Below are 19,885 nucleotides of genomic sequence, written 5' to 3'. Positions count from 1 at the left end.
ACTGATCTACAAACACATGGAACACATTCTATGGAAAGGGAAAGGGGGAAGATGAGAAGGAGATAACCCCTGCAACCTCCACCATAGGAAATGACAGTGATTATGCCCGTTTGTTGTTAAGTGAATGTTGGGGGACCGCTGTAGACACACTACGTTTTCACAAAAAAGTGCATAGGGAACTTTCACATGGTCCCATTACTGGAAGAGACAGGGGGCCTAAATCTGAGCCCCTTAGGATGTAATGTTCTAGACAGGGTAAGTAGCCAAATCCTGACCCCACTAGGGTGGCCAAAATACTTTAAAGAACCTTCTGACGACAGATTCTCTCAAGTAACTGATGCATGCTTCTTCCAAACATAGATCCTGCCAGACCTGGGGTGAGCGGGGCCAGAAGACCTTACACTCACCCCACTAACTTTTAAGCAGAGCCCACAGACCAACCCCTTACTGATTAGATAAAAACTGCAATGTGCTGTGGACATACAAACAAAAAATGTGCAAGGTCAAGGCTGATCTTTTGGCTGGTTTAGGCAATCCTCTAGTCTCAGCCAGAAGGCCCAGCCCAGGAGGAAGGGGCTGAAAAAGATGTGCAATGTTGGCACAGTTACTCACAAAAGTGTTTTGGGCCACCCTTGGACTGCAAACCTGAGGACCCTAAAACCACAGACTTCCTTCTCTCTCAGCCCCCTAGACAGACTAGGCAGCACTCATCCCATCATTAGGAGGTGACAGGAGGTTACCCATCTCCAGCCCTTTCATTCAGGGAGTACTCGCATCATGTATCCCACCCCTGCAGAATGTCTAAACTTTCCCACACCTGGAACTGATAGGAACAGATACTATTACTTACCCAAAAACCTGAGAAGTGATCGTTCATCTTGGGTGACAATTATCCAGCCTGTGTATACCCAGTTTCCCCCATAATAAGGCACTGTCTTATATTTTTTGAAATGCCAAAATATGCCCTAGGTCTTATTTTCAGGGGGATGTCTTAATTTTCCATGAAGAAGACTACAGTACACATTTATTGTTGAAAATCACTCATGTGCCATTGATTGTCCCCTTCTGATCACTCTGNTCCCCTTCTGATCACTCATGTGCCATTCATTTTCCCCTTCTGATCACTCTGTGCCATTGATTGTCCCCTTCTGATCACTCATGTGCCATTCATTTTCCCCTTCTGATCACTCATGTGCCATTGATTGTCCCCTTCTGTTCACTGACTTACCTTCTTTTTGCTTCTACGGTACGGCCGGGTAACTCAGTTAGGGCAGGGATCAGCAGCTTGCTTCCTAGTGCGGAGTCGCGGGGGCGCGTGTGCCGGCTTGTTAGTTTCAGTTTCGCTCTGCACTGCAGCCAGCATCTAGGAGACACACACAGTATCAGGTATTGGAGGAGGTCTTATTCGCAGGTGAGTGCCTTATTTTAATTATTTAAGCAAAAATCGGGGCTGCCTTATTTGATGGGGATGCCTTATCATCGGGGAAACACGGTATAGCTTTAACACTGGTGAAGGGAAGCATGTCCTGCCAGTAGGGTTGTTTGTATTGTATAGTGGGGTGACCTTTTTGTTTTATAGGGATGCTGTTTGTGCACACCAAGGGCTATATTAGCAAACTGCAGTCCAGTAGGGTGGCCACTTTTTCATACTTGTGGGAGATAACATTAACACAGAATGACAGGGTCTATTGCACATATTGTGATAAAGGGCCACACGGGAAGGATGCTGGGAGTTCCTAATGTACACAATTAGGAACAAAGTGCAGCATGAATTAAGCTGCGGAGCACTGGGGAGCATTCAGCAAAATGCAGCTACATAGAACCATTGAATCTGTTCCTTCTAGATGTTCTTTCTCCTAATATCACAGGTATTACCATATTTTTATAGAACTTTATTTTGCGTTCTGTTTTAGCCAGTGTCCTTGAGCCACGATTTTCTGCAGGGCTTTATGTATACCGAGGTCAGTAACTCTTTCCCATGAGAAGAGCGCTGTCAGACCATAATGACTCTTCCTCGGCTGCCGAGCAGGCACCTTCTTTGCTATTCTCATAATATTATATGTATTACTTTATAGTTTTTTTATCCTTTTGCTGTTAGCTGTGAATTTATGGACATTCTCCAACCCTTCCATATAGCTAGATATATGAGGTGTAGTATACAGAGAGAAGTTTAATCATACCGTGTTCCAATTACCTCTTTTCCCTCCTTTCATTTGTATAGCTAGACGTGTATTCTTATTAGAAAGAGTATATGTAAAGAAAGAAAAGGCTATATCCAGGAAAATGATTTATTGCAATCAATTTTCTGTAACTCACCAGGGAAATATACAAGAAAGTCGTTTTCTTCGAGAATATTTTTTTATATTTATTATTATGGGTCAGACTGTCTCAATATTTTGAACATGGCAGAACCCCTAAACCTCTAAATATTTGAGTCTTAGGGAGCAGAAAAAAATAAATAATTATAAACAATAAATCATTCACCTAACTTAGTAAATGCAGTGATAGTTCACTTTGCAAATAATACCCAAGGACCCCATGCAAGTAAACCTTAAAACAGGATTTTTGCTTGCACATTGAGCTTTGCCTTTTTTGTGTATTTGCTTCTTCCTTTTTAAAAAATCAGGTGAACCTGACATTTCCAATGGTTTCTGTTGGGTTCTGACCATGCCAATATGGAAGCAGATTCATGCTGGCATGATCACTTGTGTCCACAGGCCTCTGCTTTGGAGATTCACCATGCTGTGTTAATGCATGAGATGAAAAAAAAAGTTGGTATCAGTGGGATTAAAAAAGGTCTCATGGTTGGTATCAGTGGAATAAAAGGGTCCTATTGTTGGTGTTAATGGGGTAAAAAGGTCCAACCTTGGGTAACAGTAGGACAAAAAGGTCATATTGTTGGTATCAGTGGGATAAAAAAAGGCCCATCATTGATATTAGTAGGGTAAAAGGTTCTATTGTTAGTATAAGAAGTATAAAAAAGGTGCTATCATTGGTATCAGCAGGATAAAAAAGGTCCCATGGTTGGTATCAGGGGTATCAAAAAATGGTATCATTTGAGTCAATGGGTGGTGAATGAACTCCATATCACTAGTGTTCAGTGAGTATTGACTTATTAACAAGCTTCCACACTGCTGTCTCCTACCTTAACCTAGGACTACTAATGACTTCCTCACTCATATCCTCATCACACCCACAGCTACAGGACTTTTCTAGAGCCGCCCCAACTCTCTGAAATGGTCTTTCTCATTCTTTTTGGCTTGCTCCTACGTTTTGCTCAATTGAAAGAACTTGCCTACCCATCTTCTTCTGTCTTTTGAGGCCATCACTACTTTCCACCACTACATATCTCCCCTCCTATTGTGTGTTACTTCCCCCACCTTCTAGATTGTAAGCTCTTCTGGGCAGGGTCCTCCCCTCCTCCTGTATCACTGTCTGTATCTGTCTGTCATTTGCAACCCCTATTTAATGTACAGCGCTGCATAATATGTTGGCGCTATATGAATCCTGTTTATTAATATTAATAATATTAATATTAATAATATTAATGATAACTATAGTTTGATCGACCGACAGAGGATCACCTCCACCCAACAAATTCCATTATCCAACATAATTGTTCCAGCACTCAAACTCACCAATGCCACTCTGCCCAGTGCTTGGCACACTTGGCACATATAGTTAAGTGACTCAGAAGTTAAGCCAATGGATTGACAACACCACCAACCAGCTATCCTTACCAAAAGGTGGAACAGAGGATGGACTAAGTCCTCACCCTTCAAGTCCAAGTCGAGTCCCAAGTCATTGACACCAAGTCACCAAGAATTCTTCCAAGTCGAGTCCTAAGTCAAGTCACTTCATTTATCCCAATTTGTCCCCATATAGAAACAGAGCTCTGATCCTGTTATTGAGAACAGGATCGCCTTCTAAGTCCACGGCTTTCTCCTCTGACAGCTGAAGGGGAAAGGAAGGAAGGTAGGGAGGCTTCTGTAACACCACCCTCCTCCCCGCCCCCTTCAGCTGTCAGAGAAGAAAGCCCAGGGCATAGAATGCAAGGAAAATGGGGAGGAAGGCAGTGAAGCTTCTGTAACACTGCCTTCCTCCCCAACTTCCTTGCATTCTAAGTTTACTAAGTTCAGCTTTCTCCACTGACAGCTGATCTGAAGGGGGATGGGAAGAAGGCATTGAGGCTTCTGTACCACTGCCTTCCCCCCCACCTCCCCTTCAGCTGTCAGAGGAGAAAACTTAAAATGCAAGAAAGATGGGGAGAAAGGCGGTGTTACAGAAGACTCACTGCATTCTTCCCACCCCCTTCAGCTGTCAGCAGACAAAGAAAGTCCTGAGTCAAGTTGCAAGTTGCTGGGGAAAACCCCCAAGTCGAGTTGCAAGTCATTTATTAGGCAACTTAAGTCTGACTCGAGTCTAAGTCACGCGACTCGAGTTCAAACCTCAGAGGTGAGACTGGTAATGGCAGCTTACACATCAATTTGCATGCAATCACAATCCTCCATTGCATAGCACAAGCTCCAGTGTTCTTCATAAAAAATGTTTCTCTTCCCATTACACCAAACACAATCCAAGTTCAATATATGTCACTGACAAGTAGTTTATGTATTGCAGACCATTTCTCTTTCTCTCCTTGGCTAATTGGCCAGTTTTCCCCCCTACGCACAGACAGGGCAAGGAAAATGTCACCTGCTCCTTCTCACAAACTGTCAAATTCCCTGCCACCTTAGCTATGGCTTGTCATTGCATTGTGTTTTTTTTTCATCTCATTACCATGTCTTATTTTAATTAGCCGCCTTTTAGGCGATAGCCTGCAGCGTCACCTCTAAGAAAGGTAACTTCCATAACAGTTTCCCGTGTGCCTTCGCTATTTGCAGGGCACCCTCGCAGAAGAGCTCTTACCTCCTGATGGTTCTCAGAAGTGTCGATCTCGCCTCGTTGTGAAAAGTTATAATGACGCTTGTGGGTGGAAGATCCGATGAGTAGTGCAATTCTGTGCATCTGCAAGAGAGACAGAGCAATTACACTGTAAGCAAAGCCATCATAGATTTACAGCTCATCATTTTCAAACATAACTTCTGGCTAGTTAAAGTCCCATTTATCTCCCAGTGGTAAAGCACTCTGTTCTCTTCCTTGAAAGAAAACAATTTTCTTACATTTTTGTTAAAAACTGGTAAAGCTGTAAAAAACTGGTAAAATATATTATTCTATATCAGTGCTCAGAGGTAGATGTAGCCAATGGTAGGCTTCTGTGCACAACTAATTTGGGACCCCCTGATGAACTGACCTGAGGTTACCTTGGGGACTCTGGTTTGGCTGAGGAAAGTCTTGGGGTCGTCGTGCAGTGGCACACTTTCCACCTGATTATGTTCGCCTCTGTCAGTGCTTTAAGCCAAAAATACCACTTCCTAACCTGGCCATACCAACCAGGGCTATACCACGAATGAGGATTTCAAGCAGGGGTGTAATGGGACAGGCATGGGTGGGAACACCATGCCCTTACTTTTTTCGGGAATGGGCACACGTCCACACCGGCCAGAGCTGCGGACCATGTCTCCCATATGGAATTGCAGGCTCAGCGTGATGGCTGGGTTGTCTCTCTGAACACAAACCCATCAGGCTCAGACCTGCAATGGGAGAGAGGACTGGTTCTGGTATCATCACGTCACTCATGGGGGAAGTTTCTTCCCCTTTGAGTGACACATAGGCAGGGGTGTAGTGGGGCGGACACGCTTACATAATAATGTACTGTGCCCACTTTTCTTTTTTACAACCTCTGATTCCAAGGGAGACCTAGATATCAATAAAAAACACTTTTCACATTCTATTACAAAATGTAAAATTACTCAAAATGCATCCCTACAACCATAGATTTAAGGAAGAATGGGGCCCTAGGCAAGGTATCGGTTTTGAATACCTTCATCCTTTGACTTGGCAATGGTATAGATTGCAGTAGGCCCAGAGAGGCCACCACATGTGCATTGTCTGTATTTTCATGGTCAGAGATGGATTAGGACAGAATCGGGCCCTAGACAAGGTAGCAGCTCTGCTCCCCATCTTTTTGATTGAGATGTAGATTGGGTATTCTTTGCTATCACTTATTTGCATTATGTGTACAAGCATTGATAGTTCCTCATTAGGCAACAGCTGCCCAAAAATATGTTCACCCTTGTGACATAAAAGAGAGGTGAACAGGTCTAACCATTTGTGCTATTTCCCTGCAGAAGTAGGAAGGTTGCTGTTAGGCCACAGACATTGCCCAGGCCCTAGGCACATAGACTCACTGACCGAAGCTGCTTGACCTCACTCATAGGCACAGGATAATTACCTATTAGCAGTTACAGAAACAGATCCTCTGGGGCTGGAAAGAGGGAGGGGTGGGGCTTAGCACAGAATCTCAGAGGCGGGAATAGGAAGTTCAGGAAGTAAATGTTCTATGTTCAGTGTTTATATGGCATCAAAGCCAATATTAGGTCTGTCAACATGGCTTCACTTTATGGATTCCTTGCTACTTTTTTCATTACAATGATACAATTATTGTATATAAAATACACAGGCTACCTCCATGATACAGAAAGGGCATGCAGCAGCGTTTAGATTGAGGGAGGGAGAAGCAGCACAAGAAACCAGTCATTTGTACTGCAGTGACCCTGTGCTATGATAATAGTAATAGTAGGACTAAGAACAAAATAAAAGGGAGATAATCTTATTTTTTTGCTGCTTCCATTTCACTATTCAGTCACAAGCTGGGGGTGGGGTAAAACCTGTTATCAAACTGAAGCTAAGGAAAGGTTTTCTTCCCATCTAGACAAGCTTGTTCTGTGGGGCAATTTTATTTCCATTGTCTTCAATTTAAGAATGTATGAATCATGAACAAAAATTAATTCACACATTTTGAAACTCAATCCAATGCAAAAAATGTGTACATTTTGGGTGAAAACAAAAATAGAGCACATTAAAAACATTTCCTTTGCTTTTACCACTTCTTTGACAGAAGGAGATGGTAAAAATATTTGGCCGGACATATAAGAAAAATATATTTCTGGCTGGATTTCAGGCTTCGACTGCAACTGACAGGTTGAGCAGCGTAGAGTGTAGTGCTGCCCGCGCAACGCGTAGGTGATGAAATGTATTTTCACCTTTCTTCACAGTTGTGATGCCAATCTTCACATCGCTGAAAGGCTTTAAAAAAATCCAAAATCTAATTGAACAACTGAGCAGTTGCAAGTCGAATATTCCCCCTCCGACTGAGGGGTAGGTGTTGGCCCCAGCTGGTGACGGGATCGGTTGTGGAATCATCAAAGTTCTCTTCTAGCGCTTTCTCAGAGCTTTGTAGTTGCGGCGCATAAAATTGACTTCCCTTCACATCAAAGCTTTGTGTATGAAGCAGCCAAATTAATCTCCTTTACACAAAGCAAAATTCTCCTAAATATTTGATGACTTTCATTAGTTGGTTTGTGCAGCAGCAATGACTTTCAGAATGAGCCAGTGTCTCACTGCCGAAGATCAGCAACTTTTTAATTATGACATGAACTGTTGTAATGGATTCCACCGAAACTGCGTGTCCATGACAATGTTTATTTCATGCTTATTGGGATTGGCCTCCAGTCTTAGATGTTAGAAGAATCGTGGTGACAATGATTTATTTGATTTATTAAAGCTCTCCGCGATTGGAAAGACTATTATGGGAGAACCTGGGTGATCCAGGAAACCTGGAAATGATCTGGTGCAGGAATGCCAGCTAATAGCAAATATGCTTTGAGAAATCTATTCCAGGTTTGCTAGATCATCCAGCTTCTTCCATGATAGTCTATCTTGCCCAGTCTTGGAGAGCCTTATTGAATCCAGGTCAATGTTGTGATGAAATCTGATTTTATGCGAAACCCAACTGGATGACGTTTGGTTTGCAATAGCACTGTGTGGCAATGCACTGATTTGCAGTGGGGCAACAGCTGCATGCAGTGGTGAATGAAGCGAACAGTGGATTCCTGTGCAAAACTGACATGGGGCTCCCTCGGCCACCCATCGTCTCACCAGTCACTCCAGGGCAAAACCTTCCTCAGGCAGACACAGGCTCCCTTACCACACACTATCCCTCTCCATGTCAGTCTGGTCACTGCAGGGAAGAACTAACTGTCATACTCTCTGATAGCACAACTCCTTCTACAGAGCTTCCAGTCTACTTCCCAGACTAAGTCAGCTGGGATGAGATGCAACACAAGGAGAAATTAGGGAGAGACAGGACTGCTATGGGGGCCCTGTTGGCCGAGGGAGGTCCAGGGCTTTTGTAGACCAGCACACTTGACACCTCCCTATAGCTGCCCCCGGCTGCATTGTATTTCTCAAGATGGGTTGGCAAACTAAATGCATAAAAAAGTACCCAGGAGGTTTTTGGTGACTCTTGCTGGCACTACTAAGATTGGTAGATCAGTCGATGCCCTAGGAAATGTGACTCCTCTTCACACCACCCACCACTGATTTTAGTTCTGCTTTGATTTTTGTTTTTTTTTATGTTTTTGTGTTGCAACTTTTTGTTTAATTGCTGGCATGTTATCACAGGTTGTAGCTTTCATTTACATGTCCAAGGTGTGTCCAATCAGCATTCTGAGACATTCCATTTGCTATTTGCACTCCAACAAAAACAAAAAGTTTTAGTTGAGGTTCCACCTTAAATGTTGGAATTCATTTTTCATAATTTTCCTTTACTGGCTGTCCGGAGCAAAATTGTAAGATTTGGTTGGCAGCTGGAGATGCCTATGATAAACCCAAAGGAGCATACTGTAAATGAAGTGATAGAGAAAATATCACAAACATCTTCACAGCTTGGATAACTGGCAACGCTGCACCCTACACTATTCACTCTGCTCTTTTAGCTGATGTTTCTATGTCTCAACCCCATCTTCCTGCACACACAAACCAGCCTTCAGATCTAGGTCCCATAATTTAATCCAGAAGGCCTGCCACATCTTCTTCAAGGTGTTCAACCATTTTTGACTTTTCCTATGACCTTGAAGCAGGAAGAGTTCTTTCCTTAGTAAGGTATGGCATTACTTATGCCACCTCTTCACACGACACCCAATGCCAAATGCTTTCATCTCACTTAACCACTGATTGCTTTATTTCATAGTCTACAATTCTTTTTGTAGAACCACTAGAATTGACAGACATTAAGATATTAGAATTCTTAAAGGAAACCATCAGTTGCCCATTCAGCCGACTTTTCCATGCTCAACTGATCACGCTCCGTGGCTACCTCTGTGCTGCAAGAGCCAACCCTGGGTAAGTTCTCGGGTCATATGGTGTCAGAGTCTAATAAACGATCCACAGCGTATTCACGTGACAGGGTAAGTTATAGGCTTCCTCATTCCTGGAAGACCCAAACTACTACAAGAATGGAACAAAGGTCCCGTGCATATGTTTGTGTAGTGAGGAGTTTCAGGACTGTGCCCCATATATGTAAAACACAACAATATCTTCATAATAAGGTACTAATCATCAACTGATCCCCACTTACCCGCAAGACCATTTTCCTCTATTAAACACACCAAATCCAACATGGTGCCACTCTCTCTACTCAAAATCAGAACTTTCTTCTCATTTAGCGACCTCAAATTTGCCTGCACTCCTGAGAAAGGCATCCTATTTTCCAACTTGGGGAAAACTTTCCACCAATCAGGTAACAGAATCTATGTTATCATACTACAATGAGTCATCTCTTTTAGAAACCTTTTATTACATTCATATCCATGTACATTACTGTTTGGTTCTTTCCATAACATGGGAACAAAATTTTGAGTTATTTGTAATTTTTTTTCCAAAAACTTGCTCCCGACCTATTGCAAGCCCGGCTCAGCTGTGACGGCAAATAAACAGTTAGTTTAAAACCTTCATTAGTTTAATGTATTTAAAGAAAAGTAACCATTCCCGCTGATTGTTTTACAAGCAGAATTACCTCCGAGCTCGCTGACAGTTACATAAATGTGTCACTGAGATCTTTTTTTTTCTAATTTGTTAAACCACAAAGCCTCATTATATTTTTATTATCACCGTTTTCCTTGATCGCAGCAAATTCACACTGCGTTTTGCCTCGGTTCCACTGTCTATTTATGCAGCTTTCAATGCCTATTTTTAACATTGTTACCGCTGCAAGTCCTGGCATTGTGCTTTGCGTTCCTATACATTTTAATGCACGTATTGTAAGAGGGAGCTGTCAGCTTGTTTCTTATTATTGAAGTATGCGGATAAGTGATCACCGTACATTATATTGTAATGTGTCATAATCGCTCCAGAAAAAAATAGCTCTACCTGAGTGTGAATAATGACATCCATTCAGACTCTTTTCTTATCGTTTCATGATTTTTTTTTCTTTCACTTACATTTGCGGGTTGGTAAAGCTTGGCTGTCCTATCGTTATTTTTTTTTTTACATGCTGGATAATGATGATAAAGTGGCTTTTGGCAAAGGTTTGAAAATGTGCTTTTTCTGATCGAGTTCACTAAATACAATGAGATATATTGGAACACTGCCATGAAATGTAATATAGTTGTTTACAGATATATCATGGTATGGTGAAGAGGGTTTGCCAGTTGGTTATGCAAAGGTGCCTGGTGTTAAAAATATATGGGGACCACCACACCTCAATGAGCTCTTTGGACACCCCGTTCCAACACCATGGCAATGAATTTGGAATCACCCTTCCTTTTCATCTTCAACAGCCTCTCATCTTCCTGGAAGATTTGTGGCTTTTATTAATTTCTTGGTGTGTCTTCTGGAACTTATGCTTAATCAACCAAAGCATTAAGCAGCCATCAGCATTTGTCAGGCCAACTACTCTTGTGGGACAAGAAGACCTTGCTCAAAGTTGGTATTCCAATTGATCTTAGTGGTGTTCAGCTCTGAAGTTAATATTTCGGAGAGACGACGCATGTCTTTGGCTGTATAGATAGAGATGATGGTCAAGTGTCCTCAAACTTTTGACTATATCAAGTACAGCAAAGTAAACATCTCTCAACTTGATATCCATGGTTTTAGATGGACACCCCAGCCATAACTTCTTTCTAAGCCACCAATAGTAAGACATTATCCTTTCCCTTTTCTTATTGTAGCCATCACACTATATATTTATGGTGACAATCAAATACCGTCAGTTGGTCATTGCTAATTACCCCGACAATACTTTTTGCATACAGATACTTTTGTACTGGATCAATGTGAAAAACAGGAATTTTTCTTTTAGTTGCACCAGTAGCCAACATTGGTCACCTGTGCAGATCTGACTTGGCCCCCAGACTGGTAACTGAGGTGCTGTGGAGACCATGTTGGCTGACTCTTGTTCCTTTGTACCTCCCTATGTCCACCTCTCCCATCTAAATGAGAATGGAAGACTCTTGGTCAAGTAACGGAGATGATAATTGCCTCATGTTGAACTCCCAGCCATTCTGAAGTTCAAGAAACTCTCCTCTCCCCTACTCTTCTTTCTCCAGATTTTGCTATTGACCCATCGCTATGATGAGCTGTGTGGGTCAGCCTATATTTAAAGGTTTTTTAAACAATTGTATTTGAAACATATCTAACTAATGAACAGATATGTGAGAACAAAATACAATCCTTTCACTAGCTTGTTTGTTGAGGGTTTGTCTGTTCAGTACTTCTGTAAAGAGTAGAACCCTCAGGGTAAACCATGACTTATTATTATTTCATGTCATGCAGAGCCATTTCTAGTTTTTTGGTATTGTAGCAATCTGGGAAGCATGTTGGAATGATCAAGGACACAGGGGCCAGATGATGTCCTGTGTGTTATATATATATTCCCATTGCTCTGTTCTGTAGGTTATTATATAGATTTATATCATGCTCCTGTACACTGTGCAGTACATTATATGTCATACTGCAAGGGTGTCCAGAGATTCCACCATGCCTGGGTCCCTATTTGGCCTTCAAGTATTTCCTTTCTTTATGCTGGCATTGTATGCGTCTCAAGAGCACAAAATGTGACCTCTCTAAAAGAGAAAAATCCCTAAAGAATCATCAGAACATTTTTTTTTTGAGAAACAATTGCCTTTTTTTATCTTTCACAAAAGACTTTCACTTTTTCTTTACATAAGTGGCCTCCTGATAATGTGAATGTTGTGTGCTGCCACAATGTTTGTAGTTGTCACCAGAATATGTACTCTTTACATTATTAAAAACTTTAGTACATGGTAACAAAAAAAAGTCCTAGCAAATCCTAGCTTTATTGCAGCTATCCAATTTTACAGGCTGCTGATATGCTAGGAGCGGGTACAGAGGTATAACTGTGGGTGCCATTGCATAGCTGTGGTTGGGGATTACATTTCCCTTCAATTTTTCAGTGTTCCACTCTTTTTCAGATTGCCATTGAGCATTAGTCTGGGATGTTACTGACTTGGCAATGGATTACATGCAAGGTGTCTTGTATGTTCCAGAAAATTGAAGAACGCATACTGACCATGCTAACACTGATCTTTTTCCATGCGTAAATTGGTCAGAAAAGCTGAAAAAAGCTACCTAAAAATTGCAACCTGGCAGCTCCATTTTTGCCGAAGGGACAGGCAATATGTCTCCTGCAACAAATTACCATTATATGCCTGATCATTTTTTTTTATTAATCTCACCTGTCCCCATTCCATTGAGGGTGATGCCATCTTCTTTATCCATTATTCCTGATTCAGCAAAGTCAGACCAGGATACCCAGCAGGTTCAACGCATCATTATAAGACAGTGCTTGTCCCTTCTACAGTGAACCTACCCAATTGGTGTTTTTTTTTTGAAGGACTATCCTCAATCCTTAATCCCTCCACACTTGGTTTCTCTCCAATCCCAAGCCATTAAGCCATCATCTTATTTGGCCTCCTTGCTTCTTCTGCCTATATCACCCAATCTCTCACTGCTCAGGCCCGAGATCCGTGACAAATTCCCTTGGGAATGAAAATCCCACTGCTTATGCAGGGGGAAAAACTCCTTCTGTGGATGTCCTATATCAGGAATGCTTGGAAGGAGCAGCCCTATGCTTTCTAAGACACATAACGCATCTCAGGAGACTCTGCGCTCCCATTCAGGAGAGGGGACATCCCATTTTTAAAAATTAAAAAAAAAACACATTTTTGCTTTATATAGAAAAATAAAATTATTTTGATAGGTCTGCTTTATACAGTAAAGGGCTGGACCTGGTAGAAGGGATTCTAACAATACATGTAGAGGCATTAAGCCTCAAATGTTACATTTACTTTAAGATAACTGAAATCCGCTTTTGAAATGACACAAACATGGGAAAGCTTATAGAAGATTTTAGTGATTGTGTTTACGTTGACTTTAAAAATGGATGATAGAGAATCACAAAGAACTAAAGAGCGTAACAGAGTAGGCAGTACATGGGAGGAAATGAAGATTCATTATCGGAACACTGAAATGTATTAAAACAGAAGATTTATTCTTTTTGACGGGAAGAAAAATCAAGGCTATAATCAGGAGTAATCGGGAACATAAGGCCGGGAAAAAAAGATTTATCTAAGAGCGGTTCTCTGACTTCATCAACGTAATGTCAATTATGAACTGCTGAAACCACCGCTTACTATGCAAATATAGAGAGTGCAGATAAATAACTGAGCTTTCCAAGGACATCAATTACTATCATATCATAGTTTGATCTGTAGATGTCTGGTATTAACTATTCACTCAGTAATATCCAGAAACTGTTATGGAAGCAGAGGAAAAATCACTGCTTACAAGTATTGCCTGTGGTTTACCTGCAGCTGATTTTTCCTCATTACTGCCTTACCTGTCGTGTGATGTGTTGTGTCTCCATGTAGAGGTGGCTTTTTTTGTAGAGCCAGGTTTTTGCTTCCTGGTGTCAGGGCTGCCCCTTAACTACTGGGGATTGCTGGAACTATTTAAAAAGTAGCAGGGGATCTGGAGGAAGTGCGTTATCATAGAATGAAGCAGAGGCAAGGAGATTCTTGCATTGCAGATCTTCAGGAACACCTTCCCCTCCAGCAAGGAGAACAATAAAAAGCACTGTACTGACATCACCAAATTTCTCCCCAAATCTGGTGGCACTAGAAGTCAGAGGCTGCAGATCCATATCTAGAACGTTGACTACTTTCCTGCCTAGTCACAATTGTGTGCTTTTTTTGGACATTCTGATTATACAGTACAGGTATATTTATCTGACTATAAGTGGATTTGTAACTGGTTATACTCTGTGTGTTTATACATATATTTATATATATATATATATATATATATATATATATATATATACTGTAAAACATCAAACTACATTTATCCGGAATCTTCCAACCCCCACACACATGGTTGCCAGAAAACAACCATGTGTCAGATATTCACAATATTTAAATGCCATTTTGCCCAGTTTGTTTCTTAACTATAGTGGGAAGTGGTAAACGGGGGGGCAATTCTTGACCCCTTTACAAATGTTTGACACTGTGGGAGATGAGACTGAGAAAATGCTTCTTCCTGCTTGCAAAAGATTGATTACATCATCTCAAGAGCATCAAAATAAATTAAAGGAAAATTTTTTAATAAGTGGAGCTATAAATATAAATAATATCATTGTTATATATTGGATTATGTCGGACCCAAAGTTACCGAAAGGTCCAATTTTAGCAGAAGCTGTACTGGGTCCAAAGTTGTTTTCAGAGCAATTACCAGCTGATATTAAACTAGGTCAAGCATATATATACGTATCATATATACGCAGATATATGAGACTTTTCATGTATATTAAAATGCAGTTTCAGTGATTTCTTCCCCCCGGTTTCTTGGCTCAGAGCACATTCTACATCCCAGCCTAACCTCTCCCGGGAGTACTGCTTGCTGACTGTAGTCATTTCATTGAAATTGCCTTTTCCCCTGTAATTATGCACAGGTCACACGCTAGAAATGAGATTGTTATAACTGATGTAAAATGTATTAATTAGACAGATAAGGAATATAATAATATGGGTTATAGAAAAAGGAATTCGGATCTAACAGTGAAACAGAGTGACATTTTAGTAGTGGAGCTGTCAAAAACACTTAATTCAGCCAATTATCACAAGGCCTTCGGTTAAATTAGCAGCACTGAAAGGAGCTAGATGTTATATTTTCCTCAGGAGAGCACCAACCCTCTCTTAGACCCCTCCAGTCTGGTTTTCGAGCTGCCCATTCTACCGAAACATCCCTTACCAAGGTGGCCAATGACCTCCATAGAGCTAAGTCTCAAGGCAACTTTTCCCCCCTTCCTTCTCCTTGATCTTTCCTCTGCTGTTGATCTCCCCCTTCTAATACAAATCATGTAATAATAATAATAAGTGTTTCATCCCTCTGAATACCATTTATTTATCCATCTCTTAAGACTCTTATTTATGTGGACAGTTGATTTAAATCCAAGTTCATTGGTTCCCCCTAGGACCCATCTCACACAAAAGGGTGCAGAACATGTCCTGGCAGACCTGTGGCAGGTGACCATATCATGTGATTTGTGACATAAAGCAATACTGATTGAGAAGCAGTATGGAACACTACAAGTAGAAGCTATGCTACAGGGGCATCAAAAAAATTTACGCCACACTTTGGATTAACTAGAAACTTAGAAACATGTCTTCAGAGACACAATCAGTATCACAATAATATGACAGAAACATGTTCACAGGGACAAATCAGTAAACATGCTTTCAATGTTGTGCCATAAACATTCCAATGGGAACATAAAAAGTACTGTGATGGCACAAAAACGTGTCCGCAGAGTCACAATCAGTACAATACCGGCACAGAAACATGTCTGCAAAAATGCACTGCATTGATCCAGACACATATCCGGAAAGATACAACTGGTACCATTTATTTCATTTCCAAAATCAAACTAACTTCATCTTTAAGTGCCCATTGATGGTGGTACCAGTTGTGGACCCTAGCAACTTCCCACTCAAAGAACTGATCCAGGCACTCCATTGTACTGTGCTCCACCTGCAATGCAATGAATGAAGAAAAGAGAAGATTTTTTTCCATTTTTCATTATTATTTTAGCTTTTTACTGATGTTACAGGTTCACTTTAGACAACAAAGAAGCTTTTTTCCCCCCTCAGTTGTGCATTCATATTAAATCCGCAGCCCTATCCAGCCTTTCATTCAGTGTACTCATAATTATTGTGTGTGACAATTACATGCAGAGTAATTGCAACTTAATACCTCTCCACAAGTGAAAATTGCAGCTTTTAGCTAGAAAAGTGTTATAATAATGAACAAAATCCCCTTAGTGATGAGATTTTTACTACCTCCGGCTAGTGCTGCCTAAACAGCTGACTCCGCACCGAGTGCAATCGAAGGGCCAAACTGCCACTGAGCCATTATAGAGCTGCAGAACACTAAAGAGATTACATGCAACTGGTAATATTCAACTGTTATCGGGAGCTTTATAGGCCGAGGTCACTTACAAACAGGCAGAGTTCAAAATCATAAAAAAGTTGCATCTATTTTTGCTTTACTGAGATTTTATTCAGAAAAAAAGATTACCTGTCCTTGACTAGATCTCTGCAGTTTTCCTGAAAAATTAAAAAATATAAATCTATGTCTTTGCAATACATGCAAATTTATCTCAATTTTTTTCTCTTAAAAATGTTGCAAGTATAGAAAAATATCCTAATTTGCCAGAAATCCAGAGAGTGCCTTCCATGTACCGTAATACCAAGAAGTGTTGTCAGACTCCGGTTCTCCAGTTAACCATATTTGTCAACATTAGGAAAGAATGAAACTTCTGAGGAACCCCTAAATAATTTTTAGGTTTCAGCAAACCCCTCCAAAAACCAACCTATGGAAGGGGTGAGAGGAAAAAATCTAGTAGAGAAAACGCCATCCCCCTTTACAGTGGTGGTTACAATACTACCTATGGACATCTAAAAACACCAATGGAGTCGCACAGTTGGCTCTACCAAACAGAGTTGGCCCCAGGACTCTGCAGGCATCAATAAATTGGAGATCAATTTGCAAAAGTTCAAGGAATCCCCAGCAACCCCCTGAAGAACCCTGGATGAGAATGGCTGCAGGAACATGCAGGAACATGGCTCAAAAATGGAAATGGGAAATAAAGTGGATGATGCTTCACATTGTATGGCTTTTAGTGTGCACCTTTCCCCCTTTATGTTGCTATGGCTTGGAAAAAGAAAATGAACAGATTGTGGGGGTAAAAGGTCCATTTTGGGGTCAGTAGCAATTATAATAGCCCCCAGTATAGGTGTCAGCAGTGATACCCCCAGCAAGCCTCTGGTACAGCAATGATAACCCCCAATAACCTTGAGCAATGATAACCCCCAGCAAACACCCAGACCAGCAAAGATAATCCCCAAGTATCAGGCCCAGCAATGACCCCCAGCAATGTAATAGGACAGAAATGACAACTCCTAGCATGTTCCAGGGCCAGTAATGATATAAACCCATGCTGGGGTGTCAGTGCCATCAATGATACCCCCTGCATGTGTCAAGGTCAGCCATAACTCCCTACAAGTCAGGGCTAGCCATGATAAACCTTAGTATTGGTATTAGCACCAGCAGGAATACCTTCCTGCATTGGTTCAGGCTGAAAATGACCCCCAGCCAGGAAAATAAAGAGCAGCCAACAAAAAAACTCCTTGCCATCACTTCACCCCACAGTAAACTCCCAACCAGAACAATTTCCCACTCTCATTCTTAGCCAGCAAAATAATCTACTAGTATTGGTTCAGTAGTACCTGAACAGGGCACCGGCTCCAGCTATGCTGCCCCTCTCGTATGCAGATGCCACAACTATAATCAGGGCGGTAGATGCAATCAACCCAACATAGCCTTTCGGCACAAGTGCAGGTAAGGTGCTGGAAAACATATCATTCCTGGCATTTTCTGCAAGAGCAGGGATGGGAAGCCAGAAGAGAAAAGCGTGATTGTCCTGTGCCCCCCCCCCCCCCCACCTACTACCCCCATATGGGAATATTATTTGATTTTTATATATTTATTTGGAAAAATATTAATGTGGTCCACCAGAGAATTCTCTGGCCCCTTCAGTGGGCAATCCAACCTTGCATACGTATAACAATGACTCAGTAGCCATATCAGAGCGAGCACCAGGAGTCATTAAACCGCCCAGCACAAGCATTGCTATGGAATCTGGCAGAGATTGTTGGTTTTCTTAGAATAAACTAAGGATTTACATGTTCTCAGCGACATGCCAAAATGTTCTCATTTGTATCTGATCCAAAGCAATAACCATTGAACATGTTTGGCTGGTGCGAGCATAAATCAAGTACTCGTGTAATTTGTGGAGCTGCAGCATAGTCTCTCATGAGTAATTAAAGCAAGCCAAACAGGTGTATGATCGAACAATGGGAGACAAGCGGCTCTCTATAGCTATGCAGAAGTTTGGCCGTTCCCAGCCAAGGCTAGAATTGTTTTTCTTGTTCATGTAGTAACTTCATTTTCCTTAATTTGGTTACACCGAGCAATTAATCCAGCAATCCAAAAAAAAGTCCATAGACAGGCAATGGTAACTTTCTATGACATTCTTGATTTGTATTGTTGTTCAAAGGTCAGGAACACAGAAATGGGTAAAGATGACTTCCAAGCAGGTGTAAAACAACAGCTCTGTGTTCATAAATATTTCATTAAGTGCATTTGATAAAAATGTAAGTAGTGAAAGTAGTTAAATTTACTTTGGTAACAGTCTTCTGTAGGCTCTGTACAGCAGGGCTTAGACTTACGAAAAAGGAAGAACTAGCACGAGGGGCCAATATGCTGAGCTACAGTGCACAAAGTAGGGCAGAGCAGAGTGATGGATGAGATTATAGGTCTATTTTTTAGTTATGGGAAGGACAAGGCCAGTAAATGCTGTGCTGTGTGTCAAAGCAGCATGGAAATAAGCCCTGAAGCATGTAAAACTGTTTGTTTCTATCATTTAAAAAATCGTCAAATGAAATATTAAATTCAAAAATGCCACATTCCCATTTGACGCTTCTTATTTTTCCTTTGTGCAGGACTAAGGCATCTACAAATATAGTAAATCTGGAATCCCTTGCCTCCCAATGTAATGCTGTGCTTCTACACTTTAACCACTGGATGGTGCTATGTCTATAGCAAGTAAATGCCCTGCAATGCCAAGGATAAGCCTTGATGCTGGGGATGACCAAATCTACAAAGACTTCGCTCCATCCTCTCCCATTGCGACCGGTCATTACTCATACACCGACAGCTAATTATTGTGGTTGGAGGGTTTGCACGGGGAGCTTGTTTGCATATTAAGGACTTGAGTAGTTTTCAGCATATTTTACTATAAACTATTTGCTTATATTTACAGCATACCCATCTGTTATCTGAATGGCGATAAGAGGGCCCTAGGCCTTGGACAGCTAATGTGAGCAATACACGCTAAATACCCAAAAGATTTATATTGTAGAATGAAATCTTAATATCCATACAGCCCAATGGAAGCTTCACACCTGAACGACTGAAATGGAAACACACAGCCTACTGGGATTTTCGTGTCTCATATCCCAGGAGGCTTTGGGCTGCTATTTCTGCTCATGCCTGAGATCGAGCATGCTTCATCAGGGGGCTTTCCTATGAAAAAAAAAAAAAGTGCCAATCTTACACATGTACAGTGAGATTGGCATTTTTTTTTACATTTGCACCTCACCCGATCCTACGCCTGTGCAGTGCAAGTTTTGGTGATGTGAAGAAGAACCAGAAGAAGAAAGAAGATGGCTGCATTGGTTGTTCCATCCAGAGTCAGTAAGAAGAGGGAAGGAAATGGCGCTGAATTGGCTGGTCTGGGTGGATCGAGGGCTTTTCTTAGGTAATGGTGATTTTTTTTCTGGTAAGTGTGTTTGTGGTGGCATTA

The 19,885-nt window shown here is 41.4% G+C and overlaps 1 protein-coding gene across 1 annotated transcript in view; it reads right to left on the bottom strand.

Annotated features, from left to right (window-relative positions):
• The window catches only part of GALNT14 (polypeptide N-acetylgalactosaminyltransferase 14), a 268,075-nt gene that overhangs the window by 80,111 nt on the left and 168,079 nt on the right, over nucleotides 1-19,885 (bottom strand). Inside the window, exon 3 of the mRNA XM_072410305.1 lies at nucleotides 4,909-5,007. Coding sequence (XP_072266406.1) covers nucleotides 4,909-5,007 — 99 coding nt within the window. The remainder of the gene's footprint in view (nucleotides 1-4,908; nucleotides 5,008-19,885) is intronic.

The sequence above is a fragment of the Pyxicephalus adspersus genome, chromosome 4 (assembly GCF_032062135.1).
Source record: "Pyxicephalus adspersus chromosome 4, UCB_Pads_2.0, whole genome shotgun sequence".
Taxonomy (NCBI): domain Eukaryota; kingdom Metazoa; phylum Chordata; class Amphibia; order Anura; family Pyxicephalidae; genus Pyxicephalus; species Pyxicephalus adspersus.
This window is presented reverse-complemented; position numbering and strand designations above follow the sequence as displayed.